The sequence below is a fragment of the Ctenocephalides felis genome, unplaced genomic scaffold, assembly GCF_003426905.1.
Source record: "Ctenocephalides felis isolate EL2017-DRISC unplaced genomic scaffold, ASM342690v1 CF-g0.4_SCAFFOLD_00845, whole genome shotgun sequence".
NCBI lineage: Eukaryota > Metazoa > Arthropoda > Insecta > Siphonaptera > Pulicidae > Ctenocephalides > Ctenocephalides felis.
Genome location: NW_020536999.1, coordinates 90,540,074 through 90,562,669, shown reverse-complemented (window position 1 = coordinate 90,562,669; position 22,596 = coordinate 90,540,074). Strand labels below are relative to the sequence as shown.

At 27.4% G+C, this 22,596-nt stretch overlaps 1 protein-coding gene across 1 annotated transcript in view; it reads right to left on the bottom strand.

Moving 5' to 3' along the window:
• LOC113362981 (dedicator of cytokinesis protein 1-like) overlaps positions 1 to 21,235 on the bottom strand; it is a 32,123-nt gene extending 10,888 nt beyond the window's left edge. The window contains 17 exon segments of the mRNA XM_026605472.1: positions 5,307 to 5,481; positions 6,651 to 6,783; positions 7,691 to 7,872; positions 7,962 to 8,113; positions 8,305 to 8,441; positions 8,504 to 8,678; positions 9,367 to 9,543; positions 9,703 to 9,801; positions 9,912 to 10,118; positions 10,249 to 10,375; positions 10,448 to 10,532; positions 10,637 to 10,850; positions 15,572 to 15,805; positions 18,201 to 18,470; positions 18,753 to 18,839; positions 20,522 to 20,715; positions 21,178 to 21,235. Coding sequence (XP_026461257.1) covers positions 5,307 to 5,481; positions 6,651 to 6,783; positions 7,691 to 7,872; positions 7,962 to 8,113; positions 8,305 to 8,441; positions 8,504 to 8,678; positions 9,367 to 9,543; positions 9,703 to 9,801; positions 9,912 to 10,118; positions 10,249 to 10,375; positions 10,448 to 10,532; positions 10,637 to 10,850; positions 15,572 to 15,805; positions 18,201 to 18,470; positions 18,753 to 18,839; positions 20,522 to 20,715; positions 21,178 to 21,235 — 2,706 coding nt within the window.
• Positions 21,236 to 22,596: the final 1,361 nt, after the last annotated feature.

Sequence of the window (22,596 nt, the reverse complement as noted above, 5' to 3'; positions counted from 1 at the left end):
AATCGAAATAAATTCATCACTGTTGTATAATAAAATCAATTTTTTGCTTTTCAAATATAAAACGAACACAAAATTTCTTCATCTTTCTCATGAAACCAACTGGTGGCGAAACGGAGTTCGTCGGGTTTGCTAGTCTTTATATATAAATGACAACTTCATACCGCTGTTTTTATGGTTAAGAAACAAATAAAAATCTCATATTGATTCCAAATTAATAATTTTACAATTTTACTTTTACAAACTTCATTTATTTATCATTTAAACGATATCTTTAATATTTTTTTAAATGATAAAAAACTGAATCCGTCCAAAAATCTGTCAAAATGAGATTAAACGACGTCTGAAATTATTATAAAACATATTAAAATTATTAAACAATACAAATTATGATTAAATTAATAAACAAACAAATAAGATTTAATAAATTAGCAAAAAATGGTGGTGAGACATCACAAAAGCATGCTTCGATTTGTTTTTTTACAAAAATATAATTAAATTTGGCAAACACAAAGCATTAATGGACATCACACAATAAATATAAATAATTAATTCGATATTATTCAAAAACATTCAACAATTAGTTGTTAAAAATATTATTTTTAACAAGGCATTGCAATTAAAAAAATAAGATAGTAAATGCGGGCGGAATGCAGATTAATTTTAATCAAAATGCAATTAAAGAAAAGTGGTTAAAAAGGTTTGTTTTGTAGCTTTCCTAAATGTATCGATTAGTTTTCATCCATTGTTATTGATTTATCTGCACTTATATTCATATTCATTCCTAGCTTTAGTTTTTGATCAAAACCATAGATTTTTATTTACACATGCTCATTTTACAATTTTATTCATCTATATTCAAAATCATTATTGTATAATGATATTTATTCAATCATGTACATATTCCAATCATCAATGTTCATTTCTATTCGCTCTCATGTTCACCCATATTCATTCATACCTACATTCATTTTAATTCAAATTTATATTTTGTATTATTCGCATTCAATTCATTTTTATTCACACATTCATATTCATTTGTCAATAATTAATTTTCACTCAAAACCTTTCATGTTCATTCATTCATCTCCATTTCGGATCACTATTCATTTTTACTCACTCATAATCATTTTTATTGTAACCTCATTTATTGTGATCAATCTTACTCATTTTTTATACAAAACCTTTTATTAGTCATTCACCCAGGTTCATTTTCAATTATCAAAGTTAAGTTATGCTCACCCATATTCATTTTCATTCTGACCTACATTCATTTTCATTAAAATTTATATTTTGGATTATTCACATTTAATTCATTTTTATTCACACATTCATATTCATTTGTCAACAATTAATTTTCATTCAAAACCTTTCATGTTTATTCATTCATCTTCATTTCGAATCACTGTTCATTCATAATCATTTTTATTCAAACCTCTGATTTGTGATCATTCTTATTCATTTTTTTATACAAAACATTTCATTAGTTATTCACTCAGATTCATTTTCAATTATCAAAGTTAAGTTATATGCACCCATATTCATTTTCATTCATACCTACATTCATTTTCATTCAAATTTATATTTTGTAGTATTCACATTCAATTCATTTTTATTCACACATTCATATTCATTTGACAAATTCAAAACCTTTCATGTTTATTCATTCATCTTCATTCCAAATCACTGTTCATTTTTACTCACTCATAATCATTTTTATTCAAACCTCCGATTTGTGATCATTCTTATTCATTTTTTATATAAAACCTTTCTTTAGTCATTCACCCAGGTTCATTATCAAAGTTAAGTTTTATAAACCCATATTCATTCTGATTCAAATTTATATTTTGTATTATTCACATTCAATGCATTTTTATTCACCCCTTCATATTCATTTGTCAATGTTAATTTTTATTCAATTCTCCATATTTTCATGCCAACCTTTGTGTTCATATTCATTCATAATTGTTCATTTTTATTTACTCCAATTCATTTATTCTTATTCAAACATTCATTTTTAATTCATGATATTCATTCATTTCAACTAACTAACTTTTCATAACAAAGTTCTCATTTCTTTCGTGTCTATTAACTATAATTAAATATCATTCACTCTAATTCATTCACAAAACATTTTTAATACAATTTAATGCTTTCAGATATTTTTTTACAATTTTATTTCTGTCATTTTGACTATTCAATCAAAAATTATTATTCAAGCAAAAATGATTATTAAAGAAACAAGAATGAATAAAAAAGAAACTACTTATAATTTTGATGAATGAGCGCATTCACAAATTTTTATAGCAAACTATTCAATAAAAAAAACTAACATCAAATAAATAAATGAAAATAAATTTCATCATGCTACACGACGTAAAACACGCTTATGAATCACGATGAACAGGAATGAATGTGAATGAATAAAATATGATTTGTGTAGAAAAATACTTAAAAAGACTTCATTAAATTACTACAACGCAAATTAAAGTTAAAAAAAGGCAATGAATGTAAATGAACGACAATGAATGAGACTCTATTGATGACTATTTTAAGTAATTAATTAAAAAAAGCAAATATTGTATCGCAATACATATTCAAAATCAATAAAGACATCTGTTTTCAATCGGGAATCATAGATGTCATTTTTACAACAAATTTTAGGTCATAGATAAAGAAAAGGGTGTTTTAAAGTGTGAAGTGAATCGTGGTGGTTATAGGGGATATTAATTAAAATTAATAAAATAAAAACAAGTATTGTATCAATATACATATTTCAAAAAAAACTAATTTCAATTCCTCAGGAATCATAGATGTCATTTTTATAACAAATTTTAAGTTATGGTAAAAAAATGAGTGTTTTAAAGTTTAAAGTGGTGTGATGTGATCATGGTAGTGATTGTGAATGGATATTTATTGAAATTTTCTGTGTTTTCATTTGCAGCTGTCGAATAGGAAAATCAAAAGAGCTGTGCTTCGTGAAGGAGAGAAGTATTTACATAATTATAAATAAAATGAAATTCTAATCAACATAACTCGACATATATATATATATATATATATATATATATATATATATATATATATATTGCTATATACATTGTATTTACAAACAGTTCTATCGATTGCAAACAGTCTTATCAAATTTTCAACGACTGAGGCAAGTGTATCAAGTCTGTTTATATATAATAAATTTGAAATTTTAATAAAATTAATAATAAGAAATGTTTACAATAGATTGTAAATTTCAATTAAACGAATAATAATTATTTTGTGAATCCATTTTCATACTCAAAATCTTGTCGAAGACACTATCGATGATGATAATATACAAAATCTAAAAGAGCCATTCATACTTAATTTGTTTTTTATATATACACAAGTTTTAATAAATTTAATAATATTTAATTTTAGAAATTTGTAACAATTGTTGCCCCTAACGTATATATTTTTGCTATTTTAATTCCTTTTCTACTTACAGAAATGTTATTATAATTAATATTAATTGTTTTTCTGTTTTTGTTTAACTGATTTGTTTAATTGAAAATATCAATTAAATCCGCCAAAACCGATCAAAGTGAAGTTAATCACAAACACTTAAAATGTCAATGCAGCCAACAAAACAAACATTTGACAAAAAAACGAAGATCATAAATGCATATAATTTTCTTTTATCTATGCATAAATGGCTTTTTTTGATTTCATTTTATTTATATTATTTAAAAAATGTATTTTTTTGGACTCAAAATTCATTATCTATATTAAAAATATTATCATTTTGATCCCCTTACCAAAGGACATGTAACAATTAACAACAATTGCACACAAAAAGCATTTATATACATACATGGATTGATAGAAATTTTGTACTCAAGATAAATCATAATAAATTTTTATCCAAGAACCTAATTTTGACCCCTAAATATATATAATTATATTATAGTATTCAATTACATCAATCCATGCATGTTTCCAATTAATTTTTAGTCAAAAAATTCAGTGTCGTTAACATATTAAGACAAAGCAGTGAATTTTTTTGTATCGGAGTCCCTTAACCGATTTACACAACAAATATATTAACAAAACATATTGTAAATCCAAAACCAAATCATTGTAAATAAATTATTTTAAAAAAATCATTATTGTCACTCACGCAACACAGACACTCAATGTAATAACAACTATGGGATAAATCGACAAAAAAAGGATAATAAAGTGTGCGCGTAAGGTTCACATGCGATTGAAGTAAAACTTTTTTGCTATCGTACGAAATATGTTAAAAATACATCATATAACAAATTTGAATTTAATTAAAGTTATACTTCAAATATAACATGATCGGTTTGTCATTGTAATTAGCATTTAGAAATGAACCTTCATTAGAGAAATAAAGTAATTGCTGATTAATAAATTCTATAATATTCGTTAACACTGGATTATGTTAAACAACGCCTAAAGAATTGAAACAGTATAGAAATGATTTCATCGAGAGCGAATGACAAACTGTTCGGGCTTTATCCCTAGTCGCGCCTAAAGAAGTTTTACTTCAAAAAGTATTTTATTTGAAAAAACGTGATAACGGATATAGTACTACTTAACACAAAAACCAATCTTTTTTAATGATTTAAGAATTTATTAACTAGACGGTCGATTTAGCCCATAGTCAAAAATAAATCTGTAAATTAAAATTATATAAATAACTAATTTATATATGTATATAAAATAAATCATTCAAACTGTAATATTTAAAATAAAATTGTACTCAAAGCAAAATAATTTATAAAAATTGAAAAAAATAATGAACTACTTTACTAGAAAAATAGTTTATATAACTTTTAACACTACTTCTTTTTTTCATATTTACAAATTTTGCAGACAATGATTTTTTTTTACAAATGTGACATGATTTAAGCTTTGTACACTGCGATATAATTACTTATGAAATTATACAGAATGATATGTACAACTTTATGAAACAGAAGGTTATCCCATTTATAATCCTATTATTGAAAAATAAAACTTTTCAAATACTTAAATTAATCCAAACTTATTTATTTATCAATTTTATATTAACTTATCGATTTTACTAAATAATATAAATGAAGGATTGATTTATACCAAGAGCTTATAATAATAATAATAGTTTCTGTTTGAATTGTCTCCTTAAACAGTAGATATTTTCTCTGGTTGACTTTTAATTTCAATCATTATAAAATTATAAACAGGATAACCTTTGTTTCATAAAATAAATAAATAAATATGTATGTACTTAAAATACTGTTTTCTGTTCTATTAAAATTTTCACTTACCTCCTCTTTGGTTTCTAAAAGATCTTTAACCTGCCTACAGATCATTGGAAGTAAAACCTGTCTGCATTCAGGTTGTCGAAACAAAGAACTTAAAACTATAGAATTCACAGTCATGATTTTTTGTTTTGCTAGTCTGTTTGCTGGCACTTTTTGGATTAGTTCTGTTATTAGAATACTGGAAAAGAAAAATTAATAATGATAAATATAATACCATTAAAAATGAATAGTAAAGTTATTATACAAAAACGTAAATTTATAAAAAAAAAAGGAGGAATCAATAATTTATAAAGTAAAAATATAAAATTGTTCAATTCACCATGTGACCTATAATTTGAAGAAAAAATTGCAACTGAGAAAAAATGTCAAAAAATCTATATTAAAGTATAAATGGGTCGTAAATCCTATTTTTAACTTCCCGTAGAAGAAATTTATGTTTTCGCGAAAAAATCCGGTTGGCTAACTTTGTTTTCTCGACGTTTCAAGTCATTCTGAGCTTTATGAGACCAAATTTGGAAAAATGTGTGTGTATATATGTGAATACGAAAACTGTCAACGTTTTCTCAAAAATAGTTGGACCGATTTCAAAAATTTAAAGGCTTTTTTAAGAAACTCGTTAAGTACTTGTTTATCAAATAGCTATGGTTAGTTTTTATTCATACGATCGGTTGAGCCGTTTCTTTAGAATTAGCAAAAAATCACTGAAATCGCATAAAGTAAAGAAGTATCATTTCTTTTGATGATGCTATTTTTCTATAATTATTTAAAGCAAAAGAAATGTATAAAATCACTTTTTTTAATAAGTGTTAGTATAATCAATCATACAGGTGAAAAAGTCTTAGTATAATCAATCATACAGGTATATAATTCTGTTTTTTCAGTAACCTTTTCTTAGAACTTTCTAATTTTTTATCATTTTTAATATTTTGTTACATAATCCCCTTATTTACTTTTATCATTTTCATTTTGATTATATTGTCATATTTCTGTACATTATTTTTTCCACAATTTTATTCATTTTATATAAAAAAAATCTACCATCTTCTGCTTTTCTTAAACATATTGCTTGCTTAAATCTTATCAAGATCATGTTTCATGACAGATGTCCTGAAGATGGAACATACCGAGTTTCAAAACGTCGACGGTAAATAAATAAAAAACTGTTTTTTTTAAAAAAAAAAATGTTTTATATTAATTTATGGATTCTTTGTTCGAAGCTCTACAATATATATATATATATATATATATATATATATATATATATATATACTTATACTTTATACTTATATATATATATATATATATATATATATATATATATATATTTATTTATTTATTTATATTCACCTTAATTGTTTTCCGTTATAGACTTGCAAGATATCATCAATTGTAGTCGGTAAGTATTTTAAAAATGCCCCTTGTGGCAATAGGGTTACTCCAGTTGTGTAACACATCATGTCTGTTATACTCCAAAAAAGGTCTAGATAAAAAATAATTAAAATTAATATTTTAAATTATTATTATTTATAATCATGAGCCAGTAGCTAAGTAGGATATTAAAGTAGTATGTATTAACAAAATCTAGTGATCGGGCATAACATCAATAAAAAACATGAATATCTTTCAAAAATGTATTTTACACCCATACGTTTCGGCTATAATTCTAACTTTCATTCAGTGGAAACTTAAAATAGAATTAAAAACTAAAACAATTGAATTGGAAAAAAAATATATAAAGAGTAAAAAGTACTTACAATTAGTTAATCTTAGTAGTAAAATAGAAAATTCTAATAATTCATGGTATCAGGATATGGTAACACTATGTAATATAAACATTAACTCCTAATTAAACAATATTTCACAAAATACTAACTTAAAAAAATCACAAATAGATAGTGTGTAATATATGTGTTGTATGTAAACTGGTTGAAGACATAATGAAGAAAAGATTTTTTTTTTTAATATTTTTACCAAGATTCTACACATGTGTGGAACGAATTGCGAATCCTTTGCGCGACATTTTTATTGTTTTGTGAGAAATTAGGAAATGCTATCTAAACAAGAGATTTAAGACGCAGAACGTGTTAGGTTCATTGCGCTTATTTTTTATTCTATTGTTATTAATAGTCAAAAAAAATCCTTCTATAATTCTTTGTTTAAATAAATTTTGTTCAAATTGTAGTACAGTCGGGTTAAAAAAGTCTATATTGTGTTTAAAGTATTAATGTGGTCCGCAAGCATAGTTTTGTATTGTCTGAATTATTTTTGTGTTGTTGTTCGTTCTGGCTCGTTTTTCCTATGTAAATTAAATTACAGCCCAGTATATATACATATATATATATATATATATATATATATATATATATCTTTCATTTCCTATTACTTACTCTGAAAGTCATCATTAAATTCACTCTCATTCTTATTATCATACAGCTCAGCAAACAGCAAGCGAGACCTAACAATAAACTTAACAAGATACTGCAAAGACTTCATAATTTTCAACAATAAATCTTGGCTTTCTGCAGAATTAGCATTGTCTATATGATACTTTAATACTGTCAGTAATTTTCTAAAACATAAATAATACATATATCAGAATTAGTAATAAACAATTGTACATTGTAATTGTTAAATAAATATTGATTTAGTTAATCTCACCGATAAGCTAAAGTGGCTGAAAAGCTTTCTTGTATATATAAATCTAGGACGGGTTGGAAATGTTGATATTTTCTATCACTGACTAAACTTAAAATTTTCAATAGGCATTCGAATACCATGTTATCATATACTTGACTGTCATCATTTTGAACCTGTGAAAGAAAACACACATTATAGTAATTATAAATGGTAATAAAAAATTAAAAAACTATTATTCATTCATTTATAATTGAATTTATAAACTTGACACACAATAATAGTTATGAGACTCAAAAATATTTTATCACAGATGAGTACAATAGATAAAAAAAATATTTAAAAGTATTACTATATATTAACTTACCAAAATATTAAACAAGGCATCAAGTACATCTTGTAAAAATTTAACTATATCATCACCGTCAACTTTCATGAGAGCTAACAAGGAGTCCTTGAGTGTATCCTTGTGGTTCGCCCAATTTAATAAACCCAACAAATCAACTGCAATAAAAATAAAATTATATAATCATATATTATATATCATCTGGTTATTATTTACTGACCATTCTGTGTTAGTTTAGTGCTGCACACATTCGTAGCAATTCGAAAAGAATCTTTTGAGCTTAATGATAAACCTGGACAGCTTGGTTTGTGGTTTTCTTTTAAGGACTCGCATGATTTATGAGATGGAAGCCCTAAGTAGCCTAGGTCACTATCTGAATACTTTTTGTGGTCAATCTGAAGTAAAAAAAATAAAATGTTGTATCAGAAATGTAAGAAAATTCATTCACTAGTTAGTAGTTATACTAGTTAGAATAAATTTGAAACAAATATGAAACTTTCATTCTCTAGTTAAAATAGTTAAAATAAATTTGAAGAAAATGTGAAACATTCATTCTCTAATTTATTTATTTAACTAGCAAATAAATTTTTTATAAAGTTTTAAATTAATTATTACTATTTTAACTAGAGAATGAAACTTCCCTTTGTTCATTTATTCTAAAAATAAACTTTCCATAAATTTCTGAAATTTCTTATAACTATTATAGCTAGAGAATAAATGTTTCACATTTTTCTTCAAATTTATTCTAACTAATATAAGTAGATAATAAAATTTTCATATTTTTCTAGTTACTCTAGTTATAATTGTTATAGTTAATTTAAAAATTTATGAAAATTTAATTTACTAGTTATAATATTTTGAATTTGAAAAAAACAATGAAAATTTCATGTTCTAGTTATAATTAATCTAAAAATTTATGAAAATTGCATTCATTAGTTATAATAAATTAGTTATAAAAAATTTGAACACAGTTAAGTTTAATTAATCTATATTTTTTATAAAATTTTAAACCACTTGATTAATATAAGTATCAAGTCCCTCAATTGATTTAATATAATCCTGACTCATTGTTTTTTTTATTACCTTATAAACTAGTAAATCGTGTGTTTGATCCCTGAGTGTGGTCCCATCACTTTGCATCAATTTAACATAAGACATTGCAAATGGTTTTTCCGACTTATCTTTTGCTTCATTTGAACTACGATGCTTGAATGTAAATTTAAGGTGAGAGGCTTTGAACTCGTCTATTGGCACAGCCACCTGAAAACAGAAAAAAGTTAAGAAATAAAAAAATAAACAAATAATAACAAAACAGTATACTATATTTTTGCAATATATTCAAGTCAATACTATTAAGATCTGCAATATATGCATATAAATATATTTCATTTTATATATATTTATGTTATCTCATCCTACCTTAAAAATTTCATACCAATGTGGTTTATCAACATGATAATAAATCACAGATTTATACTCATCTAATGTTGGAGCACCACCTCCTAAAGTCATAACACCCTGAAAACCAAAATCACAATAAAATTAACAAAAAACTTTACCCCAAAAATGTTAATATCAATATAATTTCTATCCTATTAAATATAATAATCAAATATGATTTTATTTACAGGTATGGCTCTCCCTGCTTCATCACAAACAGTAACAGACACTTCAACATTTTTATCAGTGGATTTGGCACCTTTAGAGAATTCACCAGACAACAATGTCAGATATAAATCGTTCCTAACGTCTCCTGGTAATATTACTTCAGGAAAACCCATTTTCCTGGCTACTGATACATTGCCTAAAACCAGGGCTGGATTTTCTTCCTTTACCTAAAAAAATCACAAAGAAAAATAAAAAAAATTCAAATGAATGCTCCTATTTTCAATCAAACTTATTAGGCAGCACATTAGAAAATGTACCATGGATTTGGTACTCAATGAATATTTATTTTCTATTTACCTGTTTTATATCACCGTGTAACAACTTGACACTGACCCAAAGTCCTTGTCCTCTATTGTCATTTTTACCCTGATCCTTATTGTTAATTATTTTCCTCAACGTATTATCCAAATTATCCTTTTCACAACTGAAAATATTATTATATAATCAGTAACTGTTAATAAATTATGTTTAAATTTAAATAATCAAGTATAATTACGGCATAAATGGTACAAAATGGTGCTTATCTTCATCACCATCCATTTTTTCCCACAAAAATGGTGTTACGTCCATTGCAGCAACACCTAGGAGAAAAAATACAACAATTAGGATAAGAAAAGTGTTCATAATTTAAAGTTGCAGCTCTATAAATATCCATTGCAACTTCTAATATGTCCTTTTTCCTTACCAAAGGGTCTACGCATTCCCTCAAATTGCCTGGCCCCAGGTCCAACACTGATATTGGATCCAAGAGAATTTGAAGAAATACTTTTAGATGCAGAACTGTTCAAGACAGACGACCTTCTGTGATCTAGAGTGTCTTTGCTATCCATGGAACCAACTCGGACAACATAACAAACTAGATATACACGCTCTCTGGTCAAATCTCTTGAACCCAAATCCTGAAATAAAAAATATGATAGAATGAAGAGAGAAGTGAAACTTCGTAATGCACAATTGAAAATATGAAGAGGTAGTCGTCAATAAACATATTAAATTTTGAAGACAAACTTTCTTCTCCTTTCTTTATTAACAATTCACCAATCATCTTATCACAATTATCATCAGGAAAATAAATCTATATCATTTACAATTGGATATTTGATAAAAAAAAATCAAATGTTTGTGTTCTATTATTTGAACATTTATTGCAAAAACTGCATTGAAATTAGTTCCAAATGATTTACATGTTTTTCAGACAATCTTCAAAAATTCAGACAACTGCAGCATTTTTAGACACTTTTCCACATTTTCAGGCAACTATTATAGAATATACTCGAGGAACCTATAACATTTTCACATAATTCAAAACATTTTCAAACAACCAACAATACTTTCAAGCAATTTACAATTTTCTTAGACTATCCACAACATTTTCTGAGAATCTACATCCATTTTCAGACCATCAACAACATTTAAGGACAATATACAACATTTTCACACAATTTACAATTTTTTCAGACAACCAACAATACTTTCACGCAATTTACAATTTTCTTAGACAATCTACAATATTTTCAGAGAATCTACATCCATTTTCAGACCATCAACAACATTTTTAGACAATCCAAAACATTTACAGACAGCCCCAACAATACTTTCAGGCAATTTACAATTTTTTTAGACAATCTACAATCTTTTCTGAAAATCTACAGTAATTTTCAGACCATCAACAACATTTACAGACAATATACAAGATTTTCAGACAATCCACAATATTTTCAGGCAAAGTAGAACATTTTCAGACAACCAACTATACTTTCAGACACTTTACAATTTTCTTAGACAATGTACAATATTTTCTGAAAATCTACATCCATTTTCAGACCATCAACAACATTTTCAGACAACCAACAATACTTTCAGGCACTGTACAATTTTCTTATGCAATCTACAACATTTTCTGAGAATCTACATCCATTTTCAGACCATCAACAACATTTACAGGCATAGCACAACATTTTCAAACAACCAACAATACTTTCAGGCATAGTACAACAAATTTCTTAGATAATCTACAATATTTTCTGAAAATCTACAACCATTTTCAGACCATCAACAACGTTTACAGACAATATACAACATTTTCAGACAATCCACAACATTTTCAGACAAAGTACTACCTTTTTAGACAACCAACTATACTTTCAGGCAATTTACAATTTTCTTAGGCAACCTACAACATTTTCTGAGAATCTACATCTATTTTCAGACCATCAACAACCTTTATAGACAATATACAACATTTTCAGGCAATCCACAACATTTTCAGAGAACCAACAATACTTTCAGGCAATTTACAATTTTCTTAGATAATCTACAATATTTTCTGAGAATCTACATCCATTATCAGACCATCAACAACATTTACAGACAATATACAACATTTTCAGACAACCAACAATACTTTCAGACAATTTACAATTTTCTTAGGCAATCCACAATATTTTCTGAAAATCTACATCTATTTTCAGACCATCAACAATATTTACAGACAATTCAAAACATTTTCAGACAAAGTACAGCATTTTCAAACAACCAACAATACTTTCAGGCAATTTACAATTTTCTTAGGCAATCTACAACATTTTCTGAGAATTTACATCCATTTTCAGACTATCAACAACATTTACAGACAATATACAACATTTTCAGACAACCAACAATACTTTCAGACAATTTACAATTTATTTAGACAATCCACAACATTTTCAGACAATCCACATCATTTTCGGGCAATTTACAATTTCTTTAGACAGTCTACTGTATCAGTTCTGATAATCTACATCCATTTTCACACAATCAACAACATTTACAGATAATCTACAGCATTTTCAAACAATTTACATTTTTTTCAGGCAATTTACAATACTTTTAGGCAATCTACAGTATTTTTAGACAATCTACAATATTGTTTAAGAATCTACATCCATTTTACAATTTACAATACTTTTAGGCAATTTACAATACTTTTAGGCAATTTACAGTATTTTTAGACAATTTACAATATTTTTAGACAATCTACAACATTTTCAGCCCATCTACAATATTATCAGAAAATCTACATTTTCAAACAAAATACCATTTTTTTCAGAAAATTTGCAATACTTTTAGGTAATTTACAATATTTTCAGACCATTTTCAGTCACCCTACAGTAATATTTTGGGACAACATACCACAATAAACAATAATTTACAAACAACCCACAAACATTTTTAGACAATTCATAAAACTGACAGACAACTGTTAGGCAATGTACAACAATTTCCGACAATTTACAATATTTTCAGACAATCTACATCCATTATCAGATCATGCACAACTTTTCCAGAATGTCTATAACATTTCAAGACAATCAACAACATTTTCAGATAATGCACAATATTGTTAGACAATATAAATTTTCAGAAGTTACAACATTTTTAGATAATTTACAATATTCTCAGACCATCTAAAATTCTAAAACATTGTCAGTATACCTACAAAATTATCAGACAATCTATAACATTTTCAAACAATTTACAATTTTTTCACTCAATTTACAATACTTTTAGGCAATTTACAGTATTTTTAGACAATTTACAATATTTTCAGATTTGCAACATTTTCAGTCAACCTACAATAATATTTTGGGACAACCTACCCCAATCGACAACATTTACACACAACCCACAAACATTTTCAGACAATTCATAAAACTGACAGACAACTGTTAGGCAATGTACAACAATTTCCGACAATTTACAATATTTTCAGACAATCTACATCCATTATCAGATCATGCACAACTTTTCCAGAATGTCTATAACATTTCAAGACAATCAACAACATTTTCAGATAATGCACAATATTGTTAGACAATATAAATTTTCAGAAGTTACAACATTTTTAGATAATTTACAATATTCTCAGACCATCTAAAATTCTAAAACATTGTCAGTATACCTACAAAATTATCAGACAATCTATAACATTTTCAAACAATTTACAATTTTTTCACTCAATTTACAATACTTTTAGGCAATTTACAGTATTTTTAGACAATTTACAATATTTTCAGATTTGCAACATTTTCAGTCAACCTACAATAATATTTTGGGACAACCTACCCCAATCGACAACATTTACACACAACCCACAAACATTTTCAGACAATTCATAAAACTGACAGACAACTGTTAGACAATGTACAACAATTTCTGACAATTTATAATATTTTCAGACAATCACATCCATTATCAGACCATGCACAACTTTTCCAGAATGTCTATAACATTTCAAGACAATCGACAACATTTTCAGACAATCTACAATATTGTTAGACAATATAAATTTTCAGAAGGTACAACATTTTTAGATAATTTACAATATTCTCATCTCAGCTCATCTACAACATTTCCAGACCATCCGCAATATTATCAGCCAATCTACAACATTTTCAAACAATTTACAATTTTTTCAGTCAATTTACAATACTTTTAAGTAATTTACAATACTTTTAGGTAATTTACAATATTTGTAGACCATTTGCAACATTTTCAGTCAATCTACAATAATATTTTGGGACAACCTACCCACAATCAACAACATTTACACACAGCACACAAACATATTCAGACAATTCATAAAACTACCAGGCAAAGTACCATACTGTAATGAAAAATTTAATAAATATTTAATCAAATATTTAATCAAATATTAAATATTAATAATAATATTTAATCAAAAATTTACCCAGGCTAAGCACAGTCTGAGCGCCACTCTGGTACAAATGTTTACCCAAGTGCTGTTTATGTTTTGGAGCACTTTTTCAATTTTGTGAAAACTATCAAAAAATGTGAAAATGCCGCCCGCTAAGCACAGTACAAGTGAAAATGTCGCACAGAATTATTCGCAAGTGCGTTTAGACTGTGACTATACGGGAGCACTTCTTCAATTTTGTGTAAATTAGACATTTTTTTTTCTTGAAATTGAATTTGAAATGAAATGACGATTGTTAATGTTCTGGAGATAAATTAATTTATGATTTACATTTGATTTGCTAAGATATAAAAAGATAGCAAAAATAATAAAAGTTACAGTACTTGTGATAATATATTTGAAAACGTTTAAAATTCCTCGAGTATTTCATTAATGTACAACAATTTCCCACAATTTACAATATTTTCAGATAATCTACATCCATTAACAAAACATACGCAATTTTTTCAGAATATCCACAAGATTACAAGACATTCTACAACATTTTCAGACAATTTACATCCACAATCGAATCATCTACAACACTTTCAGGCAATTTACAATAATAGCATAATAATGTAGACATTACATTTTTCTTGTATATTATATTCTAATATTGCCTAGGCTCATAATTTTAGTTAAATTCAAATTTCAAGTAAATTGACACTTCTAACAGTTCAAATGTTTTCAATGCCAAACAATGATAAATGTTTTTTAGTAATTTTTGTCATTTATTTCTACAATATTACTATAATTTTATCGTTCATTAAATTTCCTTTGACAAACTCTAAAAAGAATAATCAAAATCCGAATAACCGTTTAAGAGAAGTATCAAATCAAACACCCTACAGAAAAATTTTATATAGTTCATCTATTACTCACCGTGAACAAAACTTTTAAATTGTGCAACTGATCGATATCACTAGTCAATCCTTGTTTGGACCACCTGACGACATAATTTTCTGTAACTGCTCTACATTCTTTAGCATCATATAAAGTCATCAACAATTCACAATCTTCTTGCATTTTGCACACAAAATTCCTCACGGACACAAAAAATATGTGGGAATATATGTGCGAGCTGTGCTTGTTGGAACGTCTTCTTGGCTCTGTTGACTAGATAAAGGAAATAAGAAAAAAGTTATTTTAATGAAGATGTTAATGAGGTATATTAATTAATTTTCAAAAAGTTTATCTACTGTCTTGTTGGCCAAAGATTTATGGATGGTATACAAAATCAATGGCCATGATTATTTCAATACTTTGTTTTAAAAATTAAACTAGCTGTAAGTGGAATTCTGTCTTAAGGCAATTAAGGCATCGTGCCTTAAGGCAAATTGCTGGAACTTCCCGTACCAAAAATTATTATTTTTTTAAAAACGATTAACGATTAAAATTTTTTTAATTTTTTTTTTGAAAAAAAAATTTTTTTTCCTTATTTTGACATATTGTGGAAGATCTGAACTTTTTTTTCAAAGCAATCGTACTGCTTTAACTGCATAGGGACAAAATATAAAGCGCGTAAGCGCCGCGTCGCTGTCTAAAGCATAAGCATTGGTACGGAACCCATAGGAATGTTAACAAAATGTATACTTATTGTTAAAATCTCTATAAAATATCTGATAATTTGATGTGCATATATGTCTAATGATCATTTTTGACCGCCAAATGGCTCATTTTTTTTACTTTTTTCTCTATATCTCCGAAACCGCTGGACCTACCTTCATGAAAATTTTATCGATTATTCATCTTGTCAATACAAATAAAATGTTTTTTGAATTATTCAAATCGGATGCTCCGTTCTCTTGAAAACGGAGGTACCGTTTTTGGCACTTTTTGCTCCGTATCTTCGGAACGGCTAGACTTGCCTTTGCCAAAAAATAATCAGAACGTCTCCTTATCAATACAAATCGATTTTTTTTTTTGAATTATTCAAATCGGTTGATCCGTGTTCTCGAAATCGTCGACGAAAATTTGTATCCGCACATACATACACACACGTACATACATACACACACACACACACATACATCCATTTTTTCTAAGGTATGCCAAAATGTTCAGAAACCTCTGAAACGTAAAGATATATAAAAATTTTCATTTTCGATTTTTTTGCGATTACTATAACTTGCCCTACGGGAAGTTAATAACTTAACTAGTTGGTATTGGTATTTCGCCTTGAGCCAAATTACATGAACTTCCCGATATGTATAAATAATCGACTTAATCAATAAAAAATAAATTAATTTATGTGTGATTATAAGTATTCCGAGTGTACATAATTTAAAACGAACGAACGCGTTAACTCGGAGTATTTTCTAAAAGCAAATTTCCAAAAATCAACAATTTTTATAATTGAACCAGTTTCCGAAAGACTTTAATGGTTTAGTATGTTCATTAAGATCAAGTACTCTATCAGTATACCAAGTAAATCGTCTAGTTTTAATTTAAAAAAACGTCAAAAAATTACTCATTTTCTTAAACTTCGATGAATTTTTAAAATTAAACTACTTGTCCTAAGGCATTAATATTTCAGTAAGTTCTATAAGACCATGATATATATTGCCGAAGAAGTTCCATAAAAATCGGATTACATTTTTTTTCTAACAGTTAATTACAAGAAAACGGCTCGGTAAATTTTCACCTAAAACTAATCAGTATCATTCCCAACTAATATCTTTCTAACAGTTTTTGATTTTCTAAAATCGATTCGGTAGTATGAGCTTAAATGTGGACGGAAAGTTTAACACTTTTTTCCAAATTACAAAGAAACGGCTTGGCAGATCGTCGCACAAAACTGGCAAACGACAGTCCTCATTGAGATACATCAAATGGCTTTTAAATTTCTGAAATCGGTTCAGGCGTTTTTGAGAAAACGTCGATCAAAGGTCTAATTTTGACAAATGCCATAAAAACTATACCAATTTTTGCAAACTTTGACGAATTTGAAAGTTAAACGACTTGTCGTAGAGTCGTAATATTTTAGTATGATCTACAAGACTATGGTATCTACCGTAAAAAAATAATAATAAAAATCGTCGATTTTTTTTTTTTAAAACTTTATTACAAGAAAACGGCCCGGCTGATCTTTACCAAAAACTAATCAGGTCGATTCCCAAGCAATATCTTTCGAACGGTTTTTGAATTTTTAAAATCTATTCAGAATTGCGGCCTAAAACCTGGACGAAATTTTTTTCACATTTCTACGATTTACAAAGAAACAGTCCGGCCGATCGTCGCACGAAACTCAGAAACGATAGTCCTCATCGAAATACATCAAATGGCTTTTACATTTTTAAAATCGGTCCAGCTGTTTTTGAGAAAATGTCGATTTACGGCAAAAAATCTGTTCACTTACACACACACATACCTTTTCCAAATTTGGTCTCATTCGATTCAGAATTGCTTGAAACGTCGAGAAAACATAAAATTAGCAAATCTGATTTTTTGATGAAAACATAAACATCTCCTTTGGGAAGTCAATAATATTTATAATTCTTTTATCCCTTACCGTGGTCCTTTTTATCCTCTCAGTGGCCATAACATGTTGCTGATACAATTGAATTGTAGACGTATGATCTGGATTTAAGACATTTCCATGGTCATCTCTGACCACCATGTCCAAACCTAAAATTTTATTTCCAGTATCGATTTTTGCTGTGACCAATTGTTTGATCTCTTTCACTTCGTCCACTGGCAGAGTCCCTGAGAGAATTTTTATCCGATAGTGGATCAAGTCGTAGATTTGTTTCTGGATTTGCTCAAAGTGAGGACTGTGAGTCTGGGGGAAAGAAATAGACCTTAATATAATAACTAATAATTTTATTAGTTTTTATTTAATGTTACATATGTTACTCATATTATCTTTAGTTTATATTTTGTACACTTTAGAATGTAATTATACTGTATTATTGCCTTGGGCGTTAAATAAATAAATAAATAAATATTTAGATAAACATATGAAGATTTAATTGATTATTAACATGAGATTATTACAGAAGTATTAATAATATTTTGTTTGACAAATCTACAACAATATGAACTAATTTATCATTATACTTACAACATATAATGTTTTCCACAATGTGCCCCATTCTCGTAAGACAGCTGTGATTTCCTGCACAATTATTGGTTGCTTTAAGGTGACCATGTCATAATTACCTTTAAAAAAATACTACATTAATTATAAATTAAAATTAAATAATATAATTTATATTATGAAATGAACATTTAATATGATTTGACCAACCAACATTGTAACCATTGAAAAAATTTAAACACATAATCAGAAACGATAATAAAAATCTTTTATGTTAAAATATAGTGATGTTATTATAAAAATTGTCATAAAATTGATAAAAATTAAATTATCATATAGCGTAAAATGTTTTTAAATCAAATTTAAACGTACAAAATCAATAAAATAGTACAATGAATAAGATTGGCAAAATCAACTATTTTTCCAATATTTTAGTTTATTAATTACTTATAATTTAATATTAATTTGAAATATTAAATGTATATTAATAATTATCAATGATTACTTTATTATTTTCTTCAGTTTTTTGAAAATTCATGAATAAAAATTGTATTCACAAGTTTTATTCCGATTTTTATTAGTTTAATTAACTGAATCTGCTTTAAATAGAGATTGGTGTTTGTATTTTTCTAGTTTTAAATGTTGTTTCTAGTTTCAAAAGCATTGTTTTAAGCCATTTTTCTATCTTTTTTTCTCTTTTTGAAGTCAAACTTCTTTATGGGCAACTAGAATGTAAATCCGTACAAATGCAACGGAAATAGCGTTACGCCCGAACTGTACGCCATTCGCTCTCGATTAAATCACTTCAATACGGATCGATTGTGATTAGTCGTCGTGTATGTGTATAGAGATCTGTCGTTGTATGCGTACCGGCATCAACGTTGTATGCGTACCGATATCAACAAGGAAATCGGCATAGATAAATAAACATTTTAAAGTTACATCGCAGTACAAATCTTGATTTAATGAAAAATGCCTAAATCAGAAGAATATTTTACCCTGTTCCTTGAAAATAATAAAACAAATTAAACATTTGTGCCGTGTACTAAACGTAAGTTCATTGATTAGAAATTATTTCTATATTATTCGTAGTTTCTATAAATCTTTGAAGTTATTAAAATAGAAAATATTTCAAAGTTTAAAGAATGAGACCATATCGCCAGCGATAAAGTAAAAAAAATACAAGCAGCCAATGAATGTATGTTAATTTTAATTACATGAAGTTCTTCAAACGCAATTACATGATGAGTGAAGTTGCGAAAACAGTATTTGTTTAACATAATCCACTGTGTGAACGAATATTATAGAATTTATTAATCAGCAATTACTTCATTTCTCTAATGAAGGTTCATTTCTAAATGCTAATTACAATGACAAACCGATCATGTCATATTTGAAGTATGGCTTTAATTACATCATTGTTTTTAAATATTATACATATTTTTAATGCTATTATGAATGTGTAGTTTATAATTTATCATTATAAAAATATATATAATGGTTGACACTAATAAATGTGTTACGATCACGAGTGCTACCATATTACTAATAAACATTATTCAAAATTATTACATGATGTATTTATTTTTACTTAAATGCCATCTTGTACAGTAGCAAATAGGTTTTACTTCAATCGCGTGTGAACCTTACGCGCACTCTTTTTTCTTCTAAATTTTTTCAGAACAGTTTAGGCCAATCCTATTAACCCTGTTTCAACTTGATGTCAAGGTCTGGGACAACAAGTATATTATATATATATATATATATATATATATTTATACAACTATATCTATTTCCTTGCCTCCTGCTTTCTCGACAGCAAACTCAGCAACATGTACATAGCTCTTCGGAAAGATGCCATGTCTGTCTTTTCTCTTTCGACTGAAGCCATAATACCAATCTGTTGACTCCAGCAGAAGCTCTACGGTTTCTCCTACGATTAATTGGATTCCACAGTGGACCACGTCTGGATTTAAATTGTATATTGCTGTAATAGAAATAGAAAGAAAGTTATTACCATGAAATAGATATAAGAAACATATATGCAATCAAATTATATACATTTAATAATTATTATAAATATATATTGATTATTATTACTGAAGATATTTTCAAGTATTCCAAGATGGACAATATTGTTAATTGTTTAATTGTGAACAAATTTGCCAATACATAATTCATATTAATCAATTGGTTTAAAAGTTACAACAGATATACCATAGTGATGGTATTTCAATGCTCCGGCTTGATTTTGGATATTAAAAAGTATACCGAGTTGCTCTAGGATATTGTATTGTTGAAGAATATTGATTTATACTTTATTTTCAACAATTTCGCCAAATTCATCATTAATACTAATCGAATGGTATACAAGTTATATGAGACTAGAGAGATGCAAACGTGTTGTAGTACTACATTTTGAGTATTTACAATTTTAAATTTTAATTACAATTTAGGAGTACACCGAGTTGGTTTAAAGCATTTTGTTGTAAGAGCAAGTTGTACATAATTTAATTTAAAAAGTTCGTCTAATATTTCATTCATATTAATCGAATGAGAAATCGATTGAAAATAATAAATAATATACTGAATAATTGTACTTTGGTCGCTATAGTATTAATTTTCTATGATCAAGATCAATTTTAACCCTTTCCACTCGCGTATAACGAGATTTATATGCACTTTGCCGGAAGAGCGGCGGCATCCGAGTGGAAAGGGTTAGAGTATATCGAGTTGCTATAGGGTCTACTTTTGTCGCTATAGTATTAATTTTCTATGATCAAGATCAATTTTAACCCTTTCCACTCGCGTATAACGAGATTTATATGCACTTTGCCGGAAGAGCGGCGGCATCCGAGTGGAAAGGGTTAGAGTATATCGAGTTGCTATAGGGTCTACTTTTGTCGCTATAGTATTAATTTTCTATGATCAAGATCAATTTTAACCCTTTCCAATCGCGACTTACGAGATTTATATGTATTTTGCCGCCGCAGCGGTGGCATCCGAGTGGAAAGGGTTAAAGTATATCGAGTTGCTATTGGGTCTTTTGTCGCTATAGTATTAATTTTCTATGATCAAGATCAATTTTAATCCTTTCCACTCGTGTATCACGAGATTTATATGTATTTTGCGGCCGGAGCGGCGGCATCCGAGTGGAAAGGGTTAAAGTATATCCAGTTGCTATAGGGTCGACTTTTATCGCTATGGTATTAATTTTCTATGATCAAGATCAATTTTAACCCTTTCCAATCCCAAATTACGAGATTTATATGTATTTTGCCGCCGGAGCGGCTGCATCCGAGTGGAAAAGGTTAAAGTATATCGAGTTGCCGTAGGGTCCTCAAAATTGTGGATTATTTAATTTTATACAAACTTTCCAAATATATCATTTATAATAATCTAATAAATTGAAAGTTAAAAGAGTAAATAATTATAAATAAATGCATCATAAATAAGTTGCACAATTGTACAATAAATAGTACAGCAGATCAATTAAAAATATTGAGATTTAGTTTTGGAAATTAAAAAAAAAAGAAATTCTTTTATATATTTAGCTCCTTATTTCCGATACGGCTAGACCTACATTCGCCAAAAATTAATCACCACTTCTCCCAATCATTACAAATTGAATGCTTTTTGAATCATTTAAATCGGATGCTCGGTTCTCTCAAGAACTCGATTTTCTGCACTCTTTGCTAGACGGCAGGACCTGCCTTTGCCAAAAACTAATCAGCACATCCCCCTATCAACAGGAATCGAATGTTTTATTTATTTATTTATGCATAAGCAAGCCGTAATCAATAATAATAGATATTATTTCAGGCTCTTGACAAGCTTATTCATAATTAACATTAAAATGATAGTAATT